Source organism: Anopheles ziemanni (assembly GCF_943734765.1).
Source record: "Anopheles ziemanni chromosome X unlocalized genomic scaffold, idAnoZiCoDA_A2_x.2 X_unloc_3, whole genome shotgun sequence".
NCBI classification, from domain to species: Eukaryota; Metazoa; Arthropoda; class Insecta; order Diptera; family Culicidae; genus Anopheles; species Anopheles ziemanni.
In genome coordinates this window covers 69,250-91,881 of record NW_026689796.1, presented here as the reverse complement: position 1 = coordinate 91,881, position 22,632 = coordinate 69,250, and the positions used below count along the sequence as shown (strand labels likewise).

General features: G+C 38.6%; 1 protein-coding gene across 1 annotated transcript; it reads right to left on the bottom strand.

Annotated features, from left to right (window-relative positions):
* Positions 1 to 8,372: 8,372 nt before the first annotated feature.
* LOC131292096 (uncharacterized) lies at positions 8,373 to 12,110 on the bottom strand. The gene has a single exon (XM_058320781.1). The coding sequence runs from the start codon at positions 12,108 to 12,110 to the stop codon at positions 8,373 to 8,375; it is 3,738 nt and encodes a 1,245-aa protein (XP_058176764.1).
* Between the last annotated feature and the right edge of the window lie 10,522 nt (positions 12,111 to 22,632).

The following is a 22,632-nucleotide window of genomic DNA, read 5'->3' as shown; positions in this document are numbered from 1 at the left end:
TCCAACTTTAAACGTGAATATCTCGAAAACTAGAAGAGCTAAAAATACGCCCAGGGTACCAAAAGAAAGGAAATTCAATTTTTGTCAAACAAGTGAAGACAGATTAAAAATCGTACGAACGAAAAAAAAGTTATGAGCGTTCAAAGATAGGCATTTTATAGGACGAAACAACGAAAATGCTCTTTTTCTGAAAAAACTTCCAACTTTAAACGTGAATATCTCGAAAACTAGAAGAGCTAAAAATACGCCCAGGGTACCAAAAGAAAGGAAATTCAATTTAAGTCAAGCAAGTGAAGACAGATCAAAAATCGTACGAACGAAAAAAAAGTTATAAGTGTTCAAAGATAGGCATTTTATAGGACGAAACAACGAAAATGCTCTTTTTCTGAAAAAACTTCCAACTTTAAACGTGAATATCTCGAAAACTAGAAGAGCTAAAAATACGCCCAGGGTACCAAAAGAAAGGAAATTCAATTTTAGTCAAACAAGTGAAGACAGATTAAACATCGTACGAACGAAAAAAAAGTTATGAGCGTTCAAAGATAGGAATTTTATAGGACGAAACAACGAAAATGCTCTTTTTCTGAAAAAACTTCCAACTTTAAACGTGAATATCTCGAAAACTAGAAGTGCTAAAAATACGACCAGGGTACCAAAAGAAAGGAAATTCAATTTTAGTCAAACAAGTGAAGACAGATTAAAAATCGTACGAACGAAAAAAAAGTTATGAGCGTTCAAAATAGGCATTTTATAGGACGAAACAACGAAAATGCTCTTTTTCTGAAAAAACTTCCAACTTTAAACGTGAATATCTCGAAAACTAGAAGTGCTAAAAATACGCCCAGGAAACCAAAAGAAAGGAAATTCAATTTTAGTCAAACAAGTGAAGACAGATTAAAAATCGTACGAACGAAAAAAAAGTTATGAGCGTTCAAAGATAGGCATTTTATAGGACGAAACAACGAAAATGCTCTTTTTATGAAAAAACTTCCAACTTTAAACGTGAATATCTCGAAAACTATAAGTGCTAAAAATACGCCCAGGGTACCAAAAGAAAGGAAATTCAATTTTAGTCAAACAAGTGAAGACAGATTAAAAATCGTACGAACGGAAAAAAAGTTATGAGCGTTCAAATATAGGCATTTTATAGGACGAAACAACGAAAATGCTCTTTTTCTGAAAAAACTTCCAACTTTAAACGTGAATATCTCGAAAACTAGAAGAGCTAAAAATACGCCCAGGGTACCAAAAGAAAGAAAATTCAATTTTAGTCAAACAAAGTTGCGACAGATTAAAAATCGTACGAACGAAAAAAAAGTTATGAGCGTTCAAAATAGGCATTTAATAGGACGAAACAACGAAAATGCTCTTTTTCTGAAAAAACTTCCAACTTTAAACGTGAATATCTCGAAAACTAGAAGTGCTAAAAATACGCCCAGGGTACCAAAAGAAAGGAAATTCAATTTAAGTCAAGCAAGTGAAGACAGATCAAAAATCGTACGAACGAAAAAAAAGTTATAAGTGTTCAAAGATAGGCATTTTATAGGACGAAACAACGAAAATGCTCTTTTTCTGAAAAAACTTCCAACTTTAAACGTGAATATCTCGAAAACTAGAAGAGCTAAAAATACGCCCAGGGTACCAAAAGAAAGGAAATTCAATTTTTGTCAAACAAGTGAAGACAGATTAAAAATCGTACGAACGAAAAAAAAGTTATGAGCGTTCAAAGATAGGCATTTTATAGGACGAAACAACGAAAATGCTCTTTTTCTGAAAAAACTTCCAACTTTAAACGTGAATATCTCGAAAACTAGAAGAGCTAAAAATACGCCCAGGGTACCAAAAGAAAGGAAATTCAATCTTAGTCAAACAAGTGAAGACAGATTAAAAGTCGTACGAACGACAAAAAAGTTATAAGTGTTCAAAGATAGGCATTTTATAGGACGAAACAACGAAAATGCTCTTTTTCTGAAAAAACTTCCAACTTTAAACGTGAATATCTCGAAAACTAGAAGTGCTAAAAATACGCCCAGGGTACCAAAAGAAAGGAAATTCAATTTAAGTCAAGCAAGTGAAGACAGATTTAAATTGGTACGAACGAAAAAAAAGTTATGAGCGTTCAAAATAGGCATTTTATAGGACGAAACAACGAAAATGCTCTTTTTCTGAAAAAACTTCCAACTTTAAACGTGAATATCTCGAAAACTAGAAGAGCTAAAAATACGCCCAGGGTACCAAAAGAAAGAAAATTCAATTTTAGTCAAACAAAGTTGCGACAGATTAAAAATCGTACGAACGAAAAAAAAGTTATGAGCGTTCAAAATAGGCATTTAATAGGACGAAACAACGAAAATGCTCTTTTTCTGAAAAAACTTCCAACTTTAAACGTGAATATCTCGAAAACTATAAGTGCTAAAAATACGCCCAGGGTACCAAAAGAAAGAAAATTCAATTTTAGTCAAACAAGTGAAGACAGATTAAAAATCGTACGAACGGAAAAAAAGTTATGAGCGTTCAAATATAGGCATTTTATAGGACGAAACAACGAAAATGCTCTTTTTCTGAAAAAACTTCCAACTTTAAACGTGAATATCTCGAAAACTAGAAGAGCTAAAAATACGCCCAGGGTACCAAAAGAAAGAAAATTCAATTTTAGTCAAACAAAGTTGCGACAGATTAAAAATCGTACGAACGAAAAAAAAGTTATGAGCGTTCAAAGATAGGCATTTTATAGCACAAAACAACGAAAATGCTCTTTTTCTGAAAAAACTTCCAATTTTAAACGTGAACACCTCGAAAACTAGAAGTGCTAAAAATACGCCCAGTGTACCAAAAGAAAGGAAATTCAATCTTAGTCAAACAAGTGAAGACAGATTAAAAGTCGTACGAACGACAAAAAAGTTATAAGTGTTCAAAGATAGGCATTTTATAGGACGAAACAACGAAAATGCTCTTTTTCTGAAAAAACTTCCAACTTTAAACGTGAATATCTCGAAAACTAGAAGTGCTAAAAATACGCCCAGGGTACCAAAAGAAAGGAAATTCAATTTAAGTCAAGCAAGTGAAGACAGATTAAAAATCGTACGAACGAAAAAAAAAGTTATGAGCGTTCAAAGATAGGCATTTTATAGGACGAAACAACGAAAATGCTCTTTTTCTGAAAAAACTTCCAACTTTAAACGTGAATATCTCGAAAACTAGAAGAGCTAAAAATACGCCCAGGGTACCAAAAGAAAGGAAATTCAATTTAAGTCAAGCAAGTGAAGACAGATCAAAAATCGTACGAACGAAAAAAAAGTTATGAGCGTTCAAAGATAGGCATTTTATAGGACGAAACAACGAAAATGCTCTTTTTCTGAAAAAACTTCCAACTTTAAACATGAATATCTCGAAAACTAGAAGAGCTAAAAATACGCCCAGGGTACCAAAAGAAAGGAAATTCAATTTTAGTCAAACAAGTAAAGACAGATTAAAAATCGTACGAACGAAAAAAAAGTTATGAGCGTTCAAAGATAGGCATTTTATAGGACGAAACAACGAAAATGCTCTTTTTCTGAAAAAACTTCCAACTTTAAACGTGAATATCTCGAAAACTAGAAGAGCTAAAAATACGCCCAGGGTACAAAAAGAAAGGAAATTCAATTTTAGTCATGCAAGTGAAGACAGATTAAAAGTCGTACGAACGAAAAAAAAGTTATGAGCGTTCAAAGATAGGCATTTTATAGGACGAAACAACGAAAATGCTCTTTTTCTGAAAAAACTTCCAACTTTAAACGTGAATATCATGAAAACTAGAAGTGCTAAAAATACGCCCAGGGTACCAAAAGAAAGGAAATTCAATTTTAATCAAACAAATGAAGACAGATTAAAAATCGTACGAATGAAAAAAAAGTTATGAGCGTTCAAAGATAGGCATTTTATAGGACGAAACAACGAAAATGCTCTTTTTCTGAAAAAACTTCCAACTTTAAACGTGAATATCTCGAAAACTAGAAGAGCTAAAAATACGCCCAGGGTACCAAAAGAAAGGAAATTCAATTTTAGTCAAACAAGTGAAGACAGGTTAAAAATCGTACGAACGACAAAAAAGTTATAAGTGTTCAAAGATAGGCATTTTATAGGACGAAACAACGAAAATGCTCTTTTTCTGAAAAAACTTCCAACTTTAAACGTGAATATCTCGAAAACTAGAAGTGCTAAAAATACGCCCAGGCTACCAAAAGAAAGGAAATTCAATTTTAGTCAAGCAAGTGAAGACAGATTCAAATTGGTACGAACGAAAAAAAAGTTATGAGCGTTCAAAATAGGCATTTTATAGGACGAAACAACGAAAATGCTCTTTTTCTGAAAAAACTTCCAACTTTAAACGTGAATATCTCGAAAACTAGAAGTGCTAAAAATACGCCCAGGGTACCAAAAGAAAGGAAATTCAATTTTAGTCAAACAAGTGAAGACAGATTAAAAATCGTACGAACGAAAAAAAAGTTATGAGCGTTCAAAGATAGGCATTTTATAGGACAAAACAACGAAAATGCTGTTTTTCAGAAAAAACTTCCAACTTTAAACGTGAATATCTCGAAAACTAGAAGTGCTAAAAATACGCCCAGGGTACCAAAAGAAAGGAAATTCAATTTTAGTCAAACAAGTGAAGACAGATTAAAAGTCGTACGAACGACAAAAAAGTTATGAGCGTTCAAAGATAGGCATTTTATAGGACGAAACAACGAAAATGCTCTTTTTCTGAAAAAACTTCCAACTTTAAACGTGAATATCTCGAAAACTAGAAGTGCTAAAAATACGCCCAGGGTACCAAAAGAAAGGAAATTCAATTTAAGTCAAGCAAGTGAAGACAGATTTAAATTGGTACGAACGAAAAAAAAGTTATGAGCGTTCAAAATAGGCATTTTATAGGACGAAACAACGAAAATGCTCTTTTTCTGAAAAAACTTCCAACTTTAAACGTGAATATCTCGAAAACTAGAAGTGCTAATAAGACGCCCAGGAAACCAAAAGAAAGGAAATTCAATTTTAGTCAAACAACTGAAGACAGATTAAAAATCGTACGAACGAAAAAAAAAGTTATGAGCGTTCAAAGATAGGCATTTTATAGGACGAAACAACGAAAATGCTCTTTTTATGAAAAAACTTCCAACTTTAAACGTGAATATCTCGAAAACTAGAAGTGCTAAAAATACGCCCAGGGTACCAAAAGAAAGGAAATTCAATTTTAGTCAAACAAGTGAAGACAGATTAAAAATCGTACGAACGACAAAAAAGTTATAAGTATTCAAAGATAGGCATTTTATAGGACGAAACAACGAAAATGCTCTTTTTCTGAAAAAACTTCCAACTTTAAACGTGAATATCTCGAAAACTAGAAGTGCTAAAAATACGCCCAGGGTACCAAAAGAAAGGAAATTCAATTTTAGTCAAACAAGTGAAGACAGATTAAAAATCGTACGAACGAAAAACAAGTTATGAGCGTTCAAAGATAGGCATTTTATAGGACGAAACAACGAAAATGCTCTTTTTCTGAAAAAACTTCCAACTTTAAACGTGAATATCTCGAAAACTAGAAGTGCTAAAAATACGCTCAGGGTACCAAAAGAAAGGAAATTCAATTTTAGTCAAACAAGTGAAGACAGACTAAGAATCGTACGAACGAAAAAAAAGTTATGAGCGTTCAAAGATAGGCATTTTATAGGACGAAACAACGAAAATGCTCTTTTTCTGAAAAAACTTCCAACTTTAAACGTGAATATCTCGAAAACTAGAAGAGCTAAAAATACACCCAGGGTACCACAAGAAAGGAAATTCAATTTTAGTCAAACAAGTGAAGACAGATTAAACATCGTACGAACGAAAAAAAAGTTATGAGCGTTCAAAGATAGGCATTTTATAGGACGAAACAACGAAAATGCTCTTTTTCTGAAAAAACTTCCAACTTTAAACGTGAATATCTCGAAAACTAGAAGTGCTAAAAATACGACCAGGGTACCAAAAGAAAGGAAATTCAATTTTAGTCAAACAAGTGAAGACAGATTAAAAATCGTACGAACGAAAAAAAAGTTATGAGCGTTCAAAGATAGGCATTTTATAGGACGAAACAACGAAAATGCTCTTTTTCTGAAAAAACTTCCAACTTTAAACGTGAATATCTCGAAAACTAGAAGTGCTAAAAATACGCCCAGGGTAACAAAAGAAAGGAAATTCAATTTTAGTCAAACAAATGAAGACATTTAAAAATCGTACGAACGAAAAACAAGTTATGAGCGTTCAAAGATAGGCATTTTATAGGACGAAACAACGAAAATGCTCTTTTTCTGAAAAAACTTCCAACTTTAAACGTGAATATCTCGAAAACTAGAAGTGCTAAAAATACGCCCAGGGTACCAAAAGAAAGGAAATTCAATTTAAGTCAAGCAAGTGAAGACAGATCAAAAATCGTACGAACGAAAAAAAAGTTATAAGTGTTCAAAGATAGGCATTTTATAGGACGAAACAACGAAAATGCTCTTTTTCTGAAAAAACTTCCAACTTTAAACGTGAATATCTCGAAAACTAGAAGAGCTAAAAATACGCCCAGGGTACCAAAAGAAAGGAAATTCAATTTTTGTCAAACAAGTGAAGACAGATTAAAAATCGTACGAACGAAAAAAAAGTTATGAGCGTTCAAAGATAGGCATTTTATAGGACGAAACAACGAAAATGCTCTTTTTCTGAAAAAACTTCCAACTTTAAACGTGAATATCTCGAAAACTAGAAGAGCTAAAAATACGCCCAGGGTACCAAAAGAAAGGAAATTCAATTTAAGTCAAGCAAGTGAAGACAGATTAAAAATCGTACGAACGAAAAAAAAGTTATAAGTGTTCAAAGATAGGCATTTTATAGGACGAAACAACGAAAATGCTCTTTTTCTGAAAAAACTTCCAACTTTAAACGTGAATATCTCGAAAACTAGAAGCGCTAAAAATACGCCCAGGGTACCAAAAGAAAGGAAATTCAATTTTAGTCAAACAAGTGAAGACAGATTAAACATCGTACGAACGAAAAAAAAGTTATGAGCGTTCAAAGATAGGCATTTTATAGGACGAAACAACGAAAATGCTCTTTTTCTGAAAAAACTTCCAACTTTAAACGTGAATATCTCGAAAACTAGAAGTGCTAAAAATACGACCAGGGTACCAAAAGAAAGGAAATTCAATTTTAGTCAAACAAGTGAAGACAGATTAAAAATCGTACGAACGAAAAAAAAGTTATGAGCGTTCAAAATAGGCATTTTATAGGACGAAACAACGAAAATGCTCTTTTTCTGAAAAAACTTCCAACTTTAAACGTGAATATCTCGAAAACTAGAAGTGCTAAAAATACGCCCAGGAAACCAAAAGAAAGGAAATTCAATTTTAGTCAAACAAGTGAAGACAGATTAAAAATCGTACGAACGAAAAAAAAGTTATGAGCGTTCAAAGATAGGCATTTTATAGGACGAAACAACGAAAATGCTCTTTTTATGAAAAAACTTCCAACTTTAAACGTGAATATCTCGAAAACTAGAAGAGCTAAAAATACGCCCAGGGTACCAAAAGAAAGAAAATTCAATTTTAGTCAAACAAAGTTGCGACAGATTAAAAATCGTACGAACGAAAAAAAAGTTATGAGCGTTCAAAGATAGGCATTTTATAGCACAAAACAACGAAAATGCTCTTTTTCTGAAAAAACTTCCAATTTTAAACGTGAACACCTCGAAAACTAGAAGTGCTAAAAATACGCCCAGTGTACCAAAAGAAAGGAAATTCAATCTTAGTCAAACAAGTGAAGACAGATTAAAAGTCGTACGAACGACAAAAAAGTTATAAGTGTTCAAAGATAGGCATTTTATAGGACGAAACAACGAAAATGCTCTTTTTCTGAAAAAACTTCCAACTTTAAACGTGAATATCTCGAAAACTAGAAGTGCTAAAAATACGCCCAGGGTACCAAAAGAAAGGAAATTCAATTTAAGTCAAGCAAGTGAAGACAGATTTAAATTGGTACGAACGAAAAAAAAGTTATGAGCGTTCAAAATAGGTGTTCTTGCGCGAGTTTTCTTTCGGGGTATGTTTCGGATGGCTTCAGCTGCGTTTTATAATTACCCGGGTGATTTTTGGTGGAAGAGAGAGTTTTGCTTTATTGCAACTATCTTTTATAACCTTTTTGTAACTCCCTTTTAGTTCCCCTTTTTGACGTAACGGGTTCGGCCCTATAAATCAATTATGGCCGTAATTGCCATAATTGCCTATGTTTTTGTTTACGTGTTTGAGTGTCAATTTTTGCCTGATCATCCTCCGCCCCCTTGACACTCGTCAACAATTATTCTCCACGTGGTGATAAGCTCAGTTTGTTGCCTCCGGTAGCAAGCAAATTTTAGCGATTGGCCTAACCGAAATTCCCTTTGCAGTTCTTAATGTTACCACACGTGTCAAACTATCCGTGCCGGGGTGTGTCTCAACTATCCGCGCGAGTGGCCATTGTGTTGTAGGAAGAGCCTCGTCCATCAGGATTGCCAGTCTGCCAGGTGAAAAATCTGAATTGCTGCAGGTCTTCATCGTATCCCTTTGCATCTCTTGTAGATACTCGCTGGCCCAATGTTTCCAGAAGCGCTGGACGAGCAGTTGCCACTTCTGCCACTCGCTCAGGGTGTACGTCTTTCGGTTTGAATAGTCCGGCTCGGGGATGGCGTTCATGGATGTGCCTATAAGAAAATGTGCAGGTGTTAAAGCGGCTAAATCGTTGGGGTCGTCCGACATAGGTAACAGCGGACGCGAATTCATTGCTGCCTCTATTTGGTGCAGCACAGTGATGTATCCTTCATAAGGCAGTCTCGTGCTGCCCAGCTGGCGAAACAGGTGCCTTTTGGCGGTCTTCACTGCAGCTTCCCACAATCCGCCAAAGTGTGGAGCCCTTGGTGGACTGAAGTGCCAAGTGATGCCCATATCAGCACAAGTCGAAACGATGATGTTGCTTTGCTCCTCATCATGGAGCATCTCGAATAGCTCACTAAGCTCCCGGGCTGCGCCTTCGAAGTTTTTACCGTTGTCCGAGTAGATATGGGACGGACGTCCTCGGCGCGATGCAAACCGTCGAAGTGATGCTAGGAAACCAGCAGTGGTCAAATCACCCACTAGTTCCAGGTGGACAGCCTTCGTAGCAAAGCAAACAAATACGCAGAGGTATGCTTTGGCGGGCTCTGCTCGTTTGTGGATCGGTCGTAGGTAGATCGGCCCAGCATAGTCCACTCCGATGGTCGCGAACGGTCGATTCGGTGTGATCCGCAATGATGGTAACTGCCCGATTTGTTGCTGCTCAAGTATGGGCTGTTGGCGAATGCATCGTAAGCAGTGTCTAACGACGCTTTTCACCAGATGTCGTCCGTCGAGTGGCCAAAATTCTTCGCGAATCTGGGAAAGCAGCAATCTTCCGCCACCATGTATGAGTTCTCTATGAAGGTGCTCTGCGATGCGGCGTGCGAAGATGTGCTTCTTGGGCAGAAGAATTGAATGTTTCGATTGATAAGGCAGTTGTGAGAGCTTGAGGCGCCCTCCTACTCTCATAACTCCTTCGCTGTCGATGAACGGGCTCAGACGTCTAAGTGGTGAGCGCTTTGGAACCACCTCACGCTTCCTCAACCGCTCGAGCTCCGTTGGAAATGCGTCTTGCTGTGCCAGCTTGCATAGCACAGTTTTAGCAGCTTCCATGAGGTCCGGAGTGATAGTTGATGACGCTGGGGGCTCCAATGGATCGCGGCGAGTACGGCACTTCTCCTTAGCATTGCGCACGAATCTAAGGCAATACCCAATGACGCGTAGAAGCTTGGTGTATGATGAGTACCGCTCGAACCAAGGATGCACTGTCTCGATGACGGCAACCGCTGCACTCACTTGACGAATCTCTAGCTCGGCACCATCCGCAACCGTTGGTGTTGAATTTGGCCATTCAGACGCTGGACGAATTAACCACTCTGGACCGCTGCTCCACAGTGCACTTTTCACGAAATCTGCTGCGGTCACGCCTCGTGATACCAAGTCAGCAGGATTCGAACATCCCGCAATGTGTTTCCAGGGATGGAGATGTGAGTAGGCTTGCACCTCCGCGACGCGATTGCCTACATACGTTTTCCAATTGTTGGGCGGTGAACTCAGCCAATGCAGCGTAACTGTCGAGTCGGACCAAAAATATGACTCCGCTGATTCGAGTCCCATCGCCTGCTTCACACGATCGTATAAATGCGCTCCTGTAACGGCTGCATTAAGTTCTAATCGCGGTAATGTAACCCGTTTTAGTGGTGCTAAACGTGACTTCGATGCTAATAGCGAGATTCGTACGTGTCCTTGTTTGTTTTCACAACGCGAGTAAATACATGCACCGAACGCGGCTTCAGAGGCATCACAAAACGTATGTAACTGAACGCGAGAATCAGGTAAGAGAGCGTAGCGATCACTTTTATAACCGGAAATAATTGGCCAGTCGGATTTAATGGATGTCCACTTTTTATAGATGCTGTCAGAAACAGGATTATCCCAGCCAGGCTTCTGCACCCACAATTCCTGCATCAGCAACTTAGCGCGAATGATGATCGGCGATATCAATCCTATCGGATCGAACATTCGGGAGATGCCAGAGAATATTAACCGCATTGTGGGGTAGCTAGTGTCGGCGTCGATCCGCGACTCGAAGGATAAAACGTCAGCTTCGGGCTCCCAAGCGATACCGAGTGCCTTTATCTTCTCGTCGGGCATAAATTGAAGCGTTGACTGCGTTCCGATCTGATCCTCCGTCAAACCAGAGAGCACGGCCAACTTACTAGAGGTCCATTTTCGCAGAGAGAATCCACCCTTTTTTAACAATTCATCGAGCTCCTCTCGTAGCTGCTTTGCTTGCTCCTCTGAATCAGCACCACCGATGAAGTCGTCCACGTAGAAATTTTGAACCAAAGCTTGTGCAGCATGCGGAAAGTTCGTGCCTTCATCCTCGGCCAACTGCAGCAACGTACGCGTAGCCAAAAAAGAAGATGGAGCAAGCCCGTAGGTCACCGTATTCAGCTCGTAAGTCTCCACTGAAGCATCCGGTGAGAATCGAAACAACACGCGTTGAAACCGACGGTCATCAGGATGGACTTCTATCTGCCTGTACATTTTCGCGATGTCACCAACGAGCGCTACTTTGTAGGTGCGAAAACGAAGAATTATATCCAGCAACTGGTCTTGCACTACTGGACCGACACGCAATGCATCGTTTAGCGAATATCCAGTAGATGTCTTCGCTGATCCGTCGAAAACGACCCGGAGCTTTGTCGTCGTACTAGATTCTTTCAAAACGGGATGGTGCGGTAAGTAATACCCGTGATCATTGTCTGCTGGAGACGTGGGAGTCATGTGCCCCAGTTCCAAGTACTCTTTCATGAACTTGTGGTATTCTTCTTTTAGGTCTGGATCACGTTGGAGTCTTCTTTCGAGAAGTATAAAGCGGTTCAAAGCCATATCCCTTGACAGTCCAAGTTTGTCAAAGAAATCTGGTTGCTTCGGAAGACGAACTATGTATCGACCCGATGGATCCCGCTGGGTTGTGTTTCGGTAAATAGCCTCACATTGGCGTTCTTCGGGTGAGTAGCCATCGTTGAACCATAACTCTTCTGATTTCCAAAACCGCTCGATGGATTCTTCTAGAGTTGTCATACAAATTACAGCTGTCGTGTGAGCAACATTAGAAGTGCCTTCCGAAGGCTCTGGCGATCCAATCGAACCAGTGACGACCCATCCGAATACGCTTTCCTGCAGCGTTGGAAGGGTAGGTGCTAGTTTGAGCTGGGCGCTACCTTCGAAGAAAGCAGCATAATGTCGAGCGCCAAGAATAATGTCGATTGCCGAAGATTTGTAGAACTCTGGATCGGCTAGGATCAGCTCGGACGGGATGTTCCAGCTCGTCGTGTTAACGTCCCGCAGCGGCAGATTAGCCATCAACTTGTCGACAATCAAAAATTCGACACCCACTTCAAACTGTTTCGTTCGTGAGGCAATCTTCGCGTGAACGGATTCTTTCAGCGGACGGGTAGATTGGCCTGCACCCTGCAGCATAACATTAACCTTCTTTCTTTTTAGCCTCAGTCGATGAGCGAGCTGACTGCTTATCATATCAGGCTGCGAGGCACTGTCCAAAAGTGCTCGAGCTGGATGAACTAATCCGAAAGAATCAACTATATTGATGATGGCAGTTTGGAGCAAAACCTGCGTTGGTGCTCGCTCCATTGCTGCTGCGAAAGTTCGCTGAAGATTTGCCGTGTGATCGTTAGTGGCTGGTCCAATGCTCGCAGCTGGCATGGCAGTGGAGAATGTTCCGGCAGAGTGATCCTGTGACGTGTGTGAGTGCAACATAGTGTGGTGTTGTGAATTACAGTGGCGGCATTTGTACTGCGAAGTGCAGTCGCGGGCGCGGTGATTGTCTCGAAGGCAATTCAAACATAATCGTGCGTTCATTACGGTGCGATGGCGTTCGTTCGGGCTCAATGCAATGAATCGGGAACACTTTGCAATAAAATGCTCTGAATCGCACAGAGAGCATTTGCGTACAGCATTTGATGCCGCTGCAAAGCTTCCTAGCCGCGTGGGTGGCATCCGTTTTGTATGATGTTGCGCTTCGCTAAAACTGACATCCTGCTCCTTGTTCACCGATAGCGTTTCAAGCACTCGCATACGGCGCTGCAAGAAAACAATCAGGCTAGCATACGTCGGGCTTTCTTCGTTTGATGCGTGCTCCTCCCAGTCCCTCAGTGTGCTTGTTGGCAACTTGGTGCACAACAAGTGTTCCAGCAAAACTCCCCATGTATCCGTCCTTTCCCCAAGATGGTCAAGGGTTTTCTTGTGCCGTTCGAACTCGTCCACTAAGAGGTGCAGTGCGGTCGCGGTTTCCCTTTTCGCGGGCGTCATAGTGAACAGTGCTTGCAAGTGACGTTTTTTCAATAAATATTCGTTGGAGTAGCGCGCCGTTAATGCCTGCCACGCTATCTCGTAATTTGCCGCGCTAATAGTGATCGCTTCTATCACTTGTGCTGCTTCACCCTTAATCGCTGCGCGCAAGTAATGAAACTTCAAGCAAGTGAAGACAGATTTAAATTGGTACGAACGAAAAAAAAGTTATGAGCGTTCAAAATAGGCATTTTATAGGACGAAACAACGAAAATGCTCTTTTTCTGAAAAAACTTCCAACTTTAAACGTGAATATCTCGAAAACTAGAAGAGCTAAAAATACGCCCAGGGTACCAAAAGAAAGAAAATTCAATTTTAGTCAAACAAAGTTGCGACAGATTAAAAATCGTACGAACGAAAAAAAAGTTATGAGCGTTCAAAATAGGCATTTAATAGGACGAAACAACGAAAATGCTCTTTTTCTGAAAAAACTTCCAACTTTAAACGTGAATATCTCGAAAACTATAAGTGCTAAAAATACGCCCAGGGTACCAAAAGAAAGAAAATTCAATTTTAGTCAAACAAGTGAAGACAGATTAAAAATCGTACGAACGGAAAAAAAGTTATGAGCGTTCAAATATAGGCATTTTATAGGACGAAACAACGAAAATGCTCTTTTTCTGAAAAAACTTCCAACTTTAAACGTGAATATCTCGAAAACTAGAAGAGCTAAAAATACGCCCAGGGTACCAAAAGAAAGAAAATTCAATTTTAGTCAAACAAAGTTGCGACAGATTAAAAATCGTACGAACGAAAAAAAAGTTATGAGCGTTCAAAGATAGGCATTTTATAGCACAAAACAACGAAAATGCTCTTTTTCTGAAAAAACTTCCAATTTTAAACGTGAACACCTCGAAAACTAGAAGTGCTAAAAATACGCCCAGTGTACCAAAAGAAAGGAAATTCAATCTTAGTCAAACAAGTGAAGACAGATTAAAAGTCGTACGAACGACAAAAAAGTTATAAGTGTTCAAAGATAGGCATTTTATAGGACGAAACAACGAAAATGCTCTTTTTCTGAAAAAACTTCCAACTTTAAACGTGAATATCTCGAAAACTAGAAGTGCTAAAAATACGCCCAGGGTACCAAAAGAAAGGAAATTCAATTTAAGTCAAGCAAGTGAAGACAGATTAAAAATCGTACGAACGAAAAAAAAAGTTATGAGCGTTCAAAGATAGGCATTTTATAGGACGAAACAACGAAAATGCTCTTTTTCTGAAAAAACTTCCAACTTTAAACGTGAATATCTCGAAAACTAGAAGAGCTAAAAATACGCCCAGGGTACCAAAAGAAAGGAAATTCAATTTAAGTCAAGCAAGTGAAGACAGATCAAAAATCGTACGAACGAAAAAAAAGTTATGAGCGTTCAAAGATAGGCATTTTATAGGACGAAACAACGAAAATGCTCTTTTTCTGAAAAAACTTCCATCTTTAAACATGAATATCTCGAAAACTAGAAGAGCTAAAAATACGCCCAGGGTACCAAAAGAAAGGAAATTCAATTTTAGTCAAACAAGTAAAGACAGATTAAAAATCGTACGAACGAAAAAAAAGTTATGAGCGTTCAAAGATAGGCATTTTATAGGACGAAACAACGAAAATGCTCTTTTTCTGAAAAAACTTCCAACTTTAAACGTGAATATCTCGAAAACTAGAAGAGCTAAAAATACGCCCAGGGTACAAAAAGAAAGGAAATTCAATTTTAGTCATGCAAGTGAAGACAGATTAAAAGTCGTACGAACGAAAAAAAAGTTATGAGCGTTCAAAGATAGGCATTTTATAGGACGAAACAACGAAAATGCTCTTTTTCTGAAAAAATGATGAGTCCCACCGCTTACCCCTACATAGGTTTGAGAGGGACGAAAGTATCTTGCGATATTGAATATAATTCATCAAACGAGAGGGGGCATTGGGGCATTACTCTCCAGAACAATCGCATCCATCTCTGCTCCATTCATACAACGGTCGCCATCAATTGCACAAAGAGGTACATCTTAGATTTCCCAACTAGCAAAAGGGGACCACTTTCCGGAGTAGGGCAGGTATTTTCGCACAGATTTGGTTAACACCGCCAGTTATCAATGGTTGATAGTGTGGTGAAACCCACCAGTACTACTTAAGGGACCTGATCTTGTTCCTTGCGTACAACGGTCCCGAGCAATCACCTCGAAAGGCAAATCGCCGAGTCCCCCAAGGTTAACGAGGCACCACCTTCCGGAGTGTAAAAGGGTATTTCTGCTCTGTTTGTAGTTCACACCGCCAATTACCATTGGTTGATAATGTGGTGCCACTATCAATAACAGAAAGGGACCCAACTACAGCGAGATGTGTAGATACTACTAGTTCTTTTCGTACAGCCATGTCCACCAATTGTCCTCATTCACGCGCGCGTGTCTCAAAACTATGTAGACTCATTCATTCTATTAAGTTAAATCTCTATATATATAATTCTTGTGTCACGGTGTTAGTGTTCAAACTCCTCCTAAACGACTGAACCATTTAAACTCAAACTTTGCACACACGTTCCTTAGGTATGAGAATAGGTTTTTAACTATATCTCATATCTGAAAATTTTATACTTTTTTAATTAATTACAATTATCAATCGTCATACATTGGTTAGTTTGTTTTGTTTACATTCAGCAATGACACATAAAGTGAACTACAACAAGTATAAACGGACACAGCAACATGCCTTTTGACAGACTGTGGTGGTGAGTTTAATACGTAGGTGGTGAGTTTAATTCAAACAAGTCGTTTCATATAAGTGGCGATAGTAAAATCTTTGTTCATTTTTGGTAATAACAACTAATGTTGTTAATTGGTGGTAATAGAATATGTGTGCAAATTATTGATGCTAAGAGCAGTGAAAACCTTCTCATTTACCCGTGTTGTGAAAACGAATTTCAGTATAGCTACTACAGCGAGGCTATGAACTTGCGAATAGGGACGAGCATGCTTATTCGTCACGTTTACATACAATCCAACGTGGCGTAAGTTTTACTGTTACCAGGACAAAATGCGGCGCATAGTCATGATATAACAAAACGTGTATTCAAACATTGATGTCGCTAATAAACTCTATTACAAAACTACATGTATTTAGTCCAACACGCTATGATTAGTATCGAGGATCTTTGCATGGTAATTGAAAATTTGCCGCTAAGTTATTATAATGTTTTAAGTTCGCTGAATCGAAGTGCATCTAATTTGATGGACACTGAAATAAGTCGTGAACTGCAGCATAATAGTGCAGTCATGTTGGGTATCTTTTCTCACAACGTATCAACGTTAACTTATGAACAAGCATATGTTTACGAACGCATTATCATGGCAGTATCAACAGGACAAAGTGGTATCTTTTTTTGGATGCCCCAGTCCGAACTGGCAAAACATTTCTCATATCGCTCTTGCTTTCCAAAATACGAGCAAACAATGACATTGCAATACCAGTTGCTTCATCTGGAATTGTAGCTGGAAATGGAGGTAGAACGACGCATTCATCATTTAGGCTACTTCTAAACATCAATAGAAACCCAAAAGCCGTATGAAACATCAAAAATCAATCACTCATGGCCTAGGTCATGGAACAGTGAAAAATAATTATCTGGGAAGAATGCACCATGGCAAAGAAGCATTCTCTTGAGGCGCTTTACAGAACACTCAAAGACGTGAAGTGTAATAAAGATTGTTCCAGTAATACAGTAGGTCCCTGCAGTACGCTATTCTCGATATACGCGAATTCGCAGAACTGGATTTTTTACAACTGACAGCTCATAGGGTTGCTCGACTTCTGATTAGTCAATTTTACTTTGTTTTGGTAGAATGAAGTTTTTAATATGCACTTTTTAACAGAGATATAATGATACAATAGAAAAAATGGAACCCTTATTAGTGATTTGGATTGAAGATATGTTAAATAAGCGGTTCCCTCTCAGTGTCAACTCTTCAATATGAAGAATAAATGATATGGCAGAGGAAATCCGCAATACGCGAAAATTCGATATACGCTATTGCGTTCGGTCCCAAACATTCGCGTACTGCGGAGACCAACTGTACTGTGTTTCTCCTCTCAGGTGATTTCAGGCAAACTCTTACCGTAGTGCCACGATCCACCTATGCTGATATGATCACCTGAACTTGCCTTACTCATCGGTGTTGTGGAGCAATTTTGAAAAACTTTAGCTAAGCATAAACAGGCACGTCCAAAGGCTACAGGATCCATCAGCTTCTACTTTCTCCAAACAGTTATAAGACATCGGCAATACACCTTAGCAGTTTCTTAAAAAGCTCTAATAGAAACCCGATTTAGAAAACTAATATGTACGTCATACATGGCTTACCAGGCGTACATACATACATAAAACATCGTTCATTCAATTGGTCTGCTTGATTAATAACAAAATAAGGATGATAATCATTAGCAGCCTCACTATAAGCTTATTACGACGTAAAAAGTGTAAATACAATGAATTAATGTACTTAAAAAATATAATGTGACCTTTAAACCAATTTTTAACAACATCAAACGGGTCAGCTAGTTAAATAATAAAAATAAAAAGTCCCTGTTCATTTTTTTACTCATCATCACCATAGTCAAAGACCGTGTTGACAAATGCAATACTACGGGGCTCAAAAACTACAACATTTACTAAATACATTACAAGCACAGCGTCAGACCACCTGCTTCACGTATACGGCGCATAGGCGTTTGAACTCCCTTAGATTTCGCGCTTGTTTAATCTCTCTCGGCATCCTGTTGTACCATTGTACTCCTTTAAAAAACAACGAATTTCGGGCGTTTCCAGACAGATAGCTGGGAAGTCTCGGCTCACCGGCACTACGAGTGTTATACCGATGCACGTCAGACCCAACCACTATCCTTTCCCCCAAATACGTTGGTACCAGGCCTTTCAAAATTTTGTACACAAAGACTGCAGTTTGGAACACTGGCTGGTATCGCGAACGAATCGATCGAGACGATTTCGATCAAAAGAATTAGTCGAACGAAATCTAAATCTGCTCGAAATAGCTATCGGCAACGGGATTTCTGTTTCGATCGATGAACTATGGGCGTTCGTAAAGTCGAGCAGCAAGCGAGCAGTCAGATCGATGTTGTTTACGTTTGTGGTATCACGCAACGCTGCTGTGTTTTGTGTAATTAAGTGAGTCAAAAGTTGATTGAAATTGAAATTAATCATGATTTCTTCGACGTTTTTTATAAACGATGTTGAAGCGGATGCAATCGACCTGGCGAAACATCGTAGCAAATTACGGAAGGAAATTAATCCTTTGCATTTGTCGGAGATAGCGTAAGTGACAAACACTGTAAAGAAGAATTTGTTGATGTGTGTTTGAAGAGTATGGGGTACCAATATTTTTTTACGAATTTGTTGTGCACCACGCAGCTGGGATCGGTCATGGGGTATTAGCCATCGTCGCACCCAGCTCAATTTTCTTAGTATATTTCGGATCACATGGGGTACCAATAATTTTTATGAATCCGAATAATTGAACCCAATTTATAAAAACATCAAAAATCACTTTAATACGCCTTCGTTGAAACTGTTTATTTAAAGGAAACATGTTTGAAAATGCTTATGCGACCGCTCTCGATAGCTCTCGACCTGTCTAAATCATTTCGATCGAGAAAAGGCGTATGCGATAGGAATTCTCGATCGAAATCGAGTCAACTGTTGACTGCTTGAAAATTTATAGATCGTTTGCTTCTACGTTTCGATCGCGATAGGTCTTTGTCATTCCGATGAAGCAAATGAACAAAAAATGAACACTTTTCGACAGGTTCATGCAGTCGATCGAAATCGAAACCGTTCGCGATACCAGCCACTATCCGCTGCTTGACCGACATCCACTGTAAGACGTCGAGCATAACAACCGAAGGAGTATACCAGCCGCAACACAAAATCATTCGCATGACTCTGTTTTGCAACCTCTGCAGTCTCTGTAACTGTGTTTGATTGCCGAGAAATAAAATTGATGCACAGAAATCAAAGTGCGGTGCTATTAAAGATTTGTAGAGCTGAACTTTTCCGAAAAAATTCAGATTGTTGCCCAATCTACTAATCACACCACACTTTTTTGCCACTTTTGAGGTGACATTGTCAATATGAGGCCCAAAAGACAGTTTTTCGTCTAATATAACTCCCAGATATTTTATCTGGGAGACTCTGTCGATTGGTTCCTGATTGATGACAATAGCTGATTGGTCAGTAATTTGTCTCGAAGACAATACCATGAATTTGGTCTTCTTGATGTTTAAGGCCAATTTCTTGTATTTTAACCAACCATCTAAGGCATCTAAATCGACATTCAAAAGCTCCTTGGTCTGTTTTAAATCTTTCCGCGAGACAAACAAGACTGTATCGTCCGCAAAAAGATTGATTTCACATGACTGTAAAACCTTTTTCATGTCGTTTATATACATAATAAACAACACTGGACCAAGAACACTTCCTTGTGGAACCCCAAGGGTGTTTTCGATAGGGTTTGAACAACAGTTCATGAAAATTGTTCGTTGCGTTCTTCCACTGAGATAAGATGCGAACCATTCGAACTCAACTCCATCGATACCGAACCTTTTGATTGTTTCCAATAACAAAGGTCGCGATATCGTTTCAAACGCCCGTTTCAAATCCAAGAACACTGCAACAATCGGTTGTTTTCGCTCCATTAACTCCTTCCACTTAGCTAATAAAAGGTTCAGCGCAGATTCACAAGAATGTCCTTCTCTATAGCCCGACTGTTCCTCCACCAGCAAGTTATTCCTGTCAAGATACTGGACAAGTTGTTGTTTGACAACAAGTTCCAACACCTTTTCAAGTATATGAAGCATGTTAATCGGACGAAACTCTTCCGCATTGGTGGCTCCTGACACTTTAGGAATTGGCACTACTAGAGACTCCCTCCACGAGTCAGGAAAAATACCCTCCTCCAATGATTGGTTGATCAGTGAAAGAAGAACCCCCCCAACTACATGGAAACAGTCACGCAGTACCTGAGCATTTACTTTGCTAATTCCAGCCTTGTTCTCTAAGCTAAAACAAATCGATTTGAGCTTTTCAATCGATATTGGTTCGAACCTGAATTGTTGTCTTGGGTTACTATTTGGTCTCAATGCCAAAGGTTCAGCCACGGAAGGAATACTTTGATGAATAGAGTTGACACTATCAACAAAAAAAGTGTTAAATCTTTCAGCAATTGTGTTTTCCTCAAAAATGGCGCATCCTTCAAATCTTACACTTAAACCAGGCTTATCCTCTGGCTTCAGCGTAGACTTGAGGATTTTCCACAGTTCCCTGCTATTACCTTGTTGGTTCCTGATCTGGTTGCTAAAAAACTGTTGCCTTGTTTCTTTCAGACGTTGTGTATATTCATTCCTCAAAGCGGTGTATTCCCACCACTGTTGAGAAATGTTTGTCCTTAAGAACTTGGCATAGGCACAGTTCCTTCTGCTCTTAAGCCTTGCTAGATCTGTGTTATACCACTTGTTTGAATCCCTACAGGCAATAGTTCGGTCCACTGTGAAGGCTTTCATGGCATTTTCCAGAGTATCCCACAATATTTTAGCCGTATCGTTAAAACCAGAAATTGTACTCTGCAAACCCTCTCTAACGAAATTGCAAAGAGATGGTTTGGAGTATCCGGTCAAACAAGAAATACGTTTTTGGACTATGTTGGAATGCTCATTACGAAGGCTCAACCCTAGAGTCTCGTGGTCAGTTATCTTGAGAGCCGACACCGTAGCAACTGACAAAGACTCGAAATTGCAATATACATGATCAATCAGGGTTCTACTCAGCCTCGTGATGCGAGTCGGCTGGTTAACCAGTTGTTTCAAGTTGACTGCTTCCATTGCTCTTTTTAAGGGAACCGACTTTTCAGTGTTCAACCAATCGATATTAAAGTCACCAACCACAATATTACGTTTATTGAAATCGATGAATCTGTCCAGCCACCCCTCCAAAACACCCACGAACCCAGAGTCACTAGAACTAGGTGAATGATAAACAACTCCATAGTTCGCCGCTGTCACACCGCGAGCAACCGCAATACCCAAAAACCAGTTGCCCTCTTTCATTTCATTTAATAAAACTTTGAAAACAACCGAATCTCTGGCATATATTGCAACTCCTCCAGTATGTCGCGAGTTAGACAAACAAGATTCGACACGGTATCCTGGTATGTGAAACTGATCAAAAGCTTCAACTTCCGTGATATGTGTCTCGGCAACTAGAACCATCAATGGTTTAACTTTTTCTACTGTCGTACGCAACATTGCATAGTTGGTTGGCAGCCCAGCAATATTAATATACAATATTTCATACTGCCGAACAATATCCCAACCGTCTTGCTATTGCGTAGACTTCTTTTTTTTGTTCAACTCCTTCTGGAACATTGGACACACACTACTATTTGCAGCATGGTTCGTGTCGAAGTTGTTGGTGCTCACATTATTAGCCCGTTCGCAGTTGACACACTTAAAAACAACAGACTTACAAGTTGCTGTTATAGGACGAAACAACGAAAATGCTCTTTTTCTGAAAAAACTTCCAACTTTAAACGTGAATATCATGAAAACTAGAAGTGCTAAAAATACGCCCAGGGTACCAAAAGAAAGGAAATTCAATTTTAATCAAACAAATGAAGACAGATTAAAAATCGTACGAATGAAAAAAAAGTTATGAGCGTTCAAAGATAGGCATTTTATAGGACGAAACAACGAAAATGCTCTTTTTCTGAAAAAACTTCCAACTATAAACGTGAATATCTCGAAAACTAGAAGAGCTAAAAATACGCCCAGGGTACCAAAAGAAAGGAAATTCAATTTTAGTCAAACAAGTGAAGACAGATTAAAAATCGTACGAACGAAAAAAAAGTTATGAGCGTTCAAAGATAGGCATTTTAGAGGACGAAACAACGAAAATGCTCTTTTTCTGAAAAAACTTCCAACTATAAACGTGAATATCTCGAAAACTAAAAACAATGCTCTTTTTCTGAAAAAACTTCCAACTTTAAACGTGAATATCATGAAAACTAGAAGTGCTAAAAATACGCCCAGGGTACCAAAAGAAAGGAAATTCAATTTTAATCAAACAAATGAAGACAGATTAAAAATCGTACGAATGAAAAAAAAGTTATGAGCGTTCAAAGATAGGCATTTTATAGGACGAAACAACGAAAATGCTCTTTTTCTGAAAAAACTTCCAACTTTAAACGTGAATATCTCGAAAACTAGAAGAGCTAAAAATACGCCCAGGGTACCAAAAGAAAGGAAATTCAATTTTAGTCAAACAAGTGAAGACAGATTAAAAATCGTACGAACGAAAAAAAAGTTATGAGCGTTCAAAGATAGGCATTTTATAGGACGAAACAACGAAAATGCTCTTTTTCTGAAAAAACTTCCAACTTTAATCGTGAATATCTCGAAAACTAGAAGTGCTAAAAATACGCCCAGGGTACCAAAAGTAAGGAAATTCAATTTTAGTCAAACAAGTGAAGACAGATTAAAAATCGTACGAACGAAAAAAAAGTTATGAGCGTTCAAAGATAGGCATTTTATAGGATGAAAAAACGAAAATGCTCTTTTTCTGAAAAAACTTCCAACTTTAAACGT

Coding starts and splice junctions, on each gene's coding strand:
- LOC131292096 (XM_058320781.1), bottom strand. CDS start 12,110: ATGCTGCAGGGTGCAGGCCAATCTACCCGTCCGCTGAAAGAATCCGTT.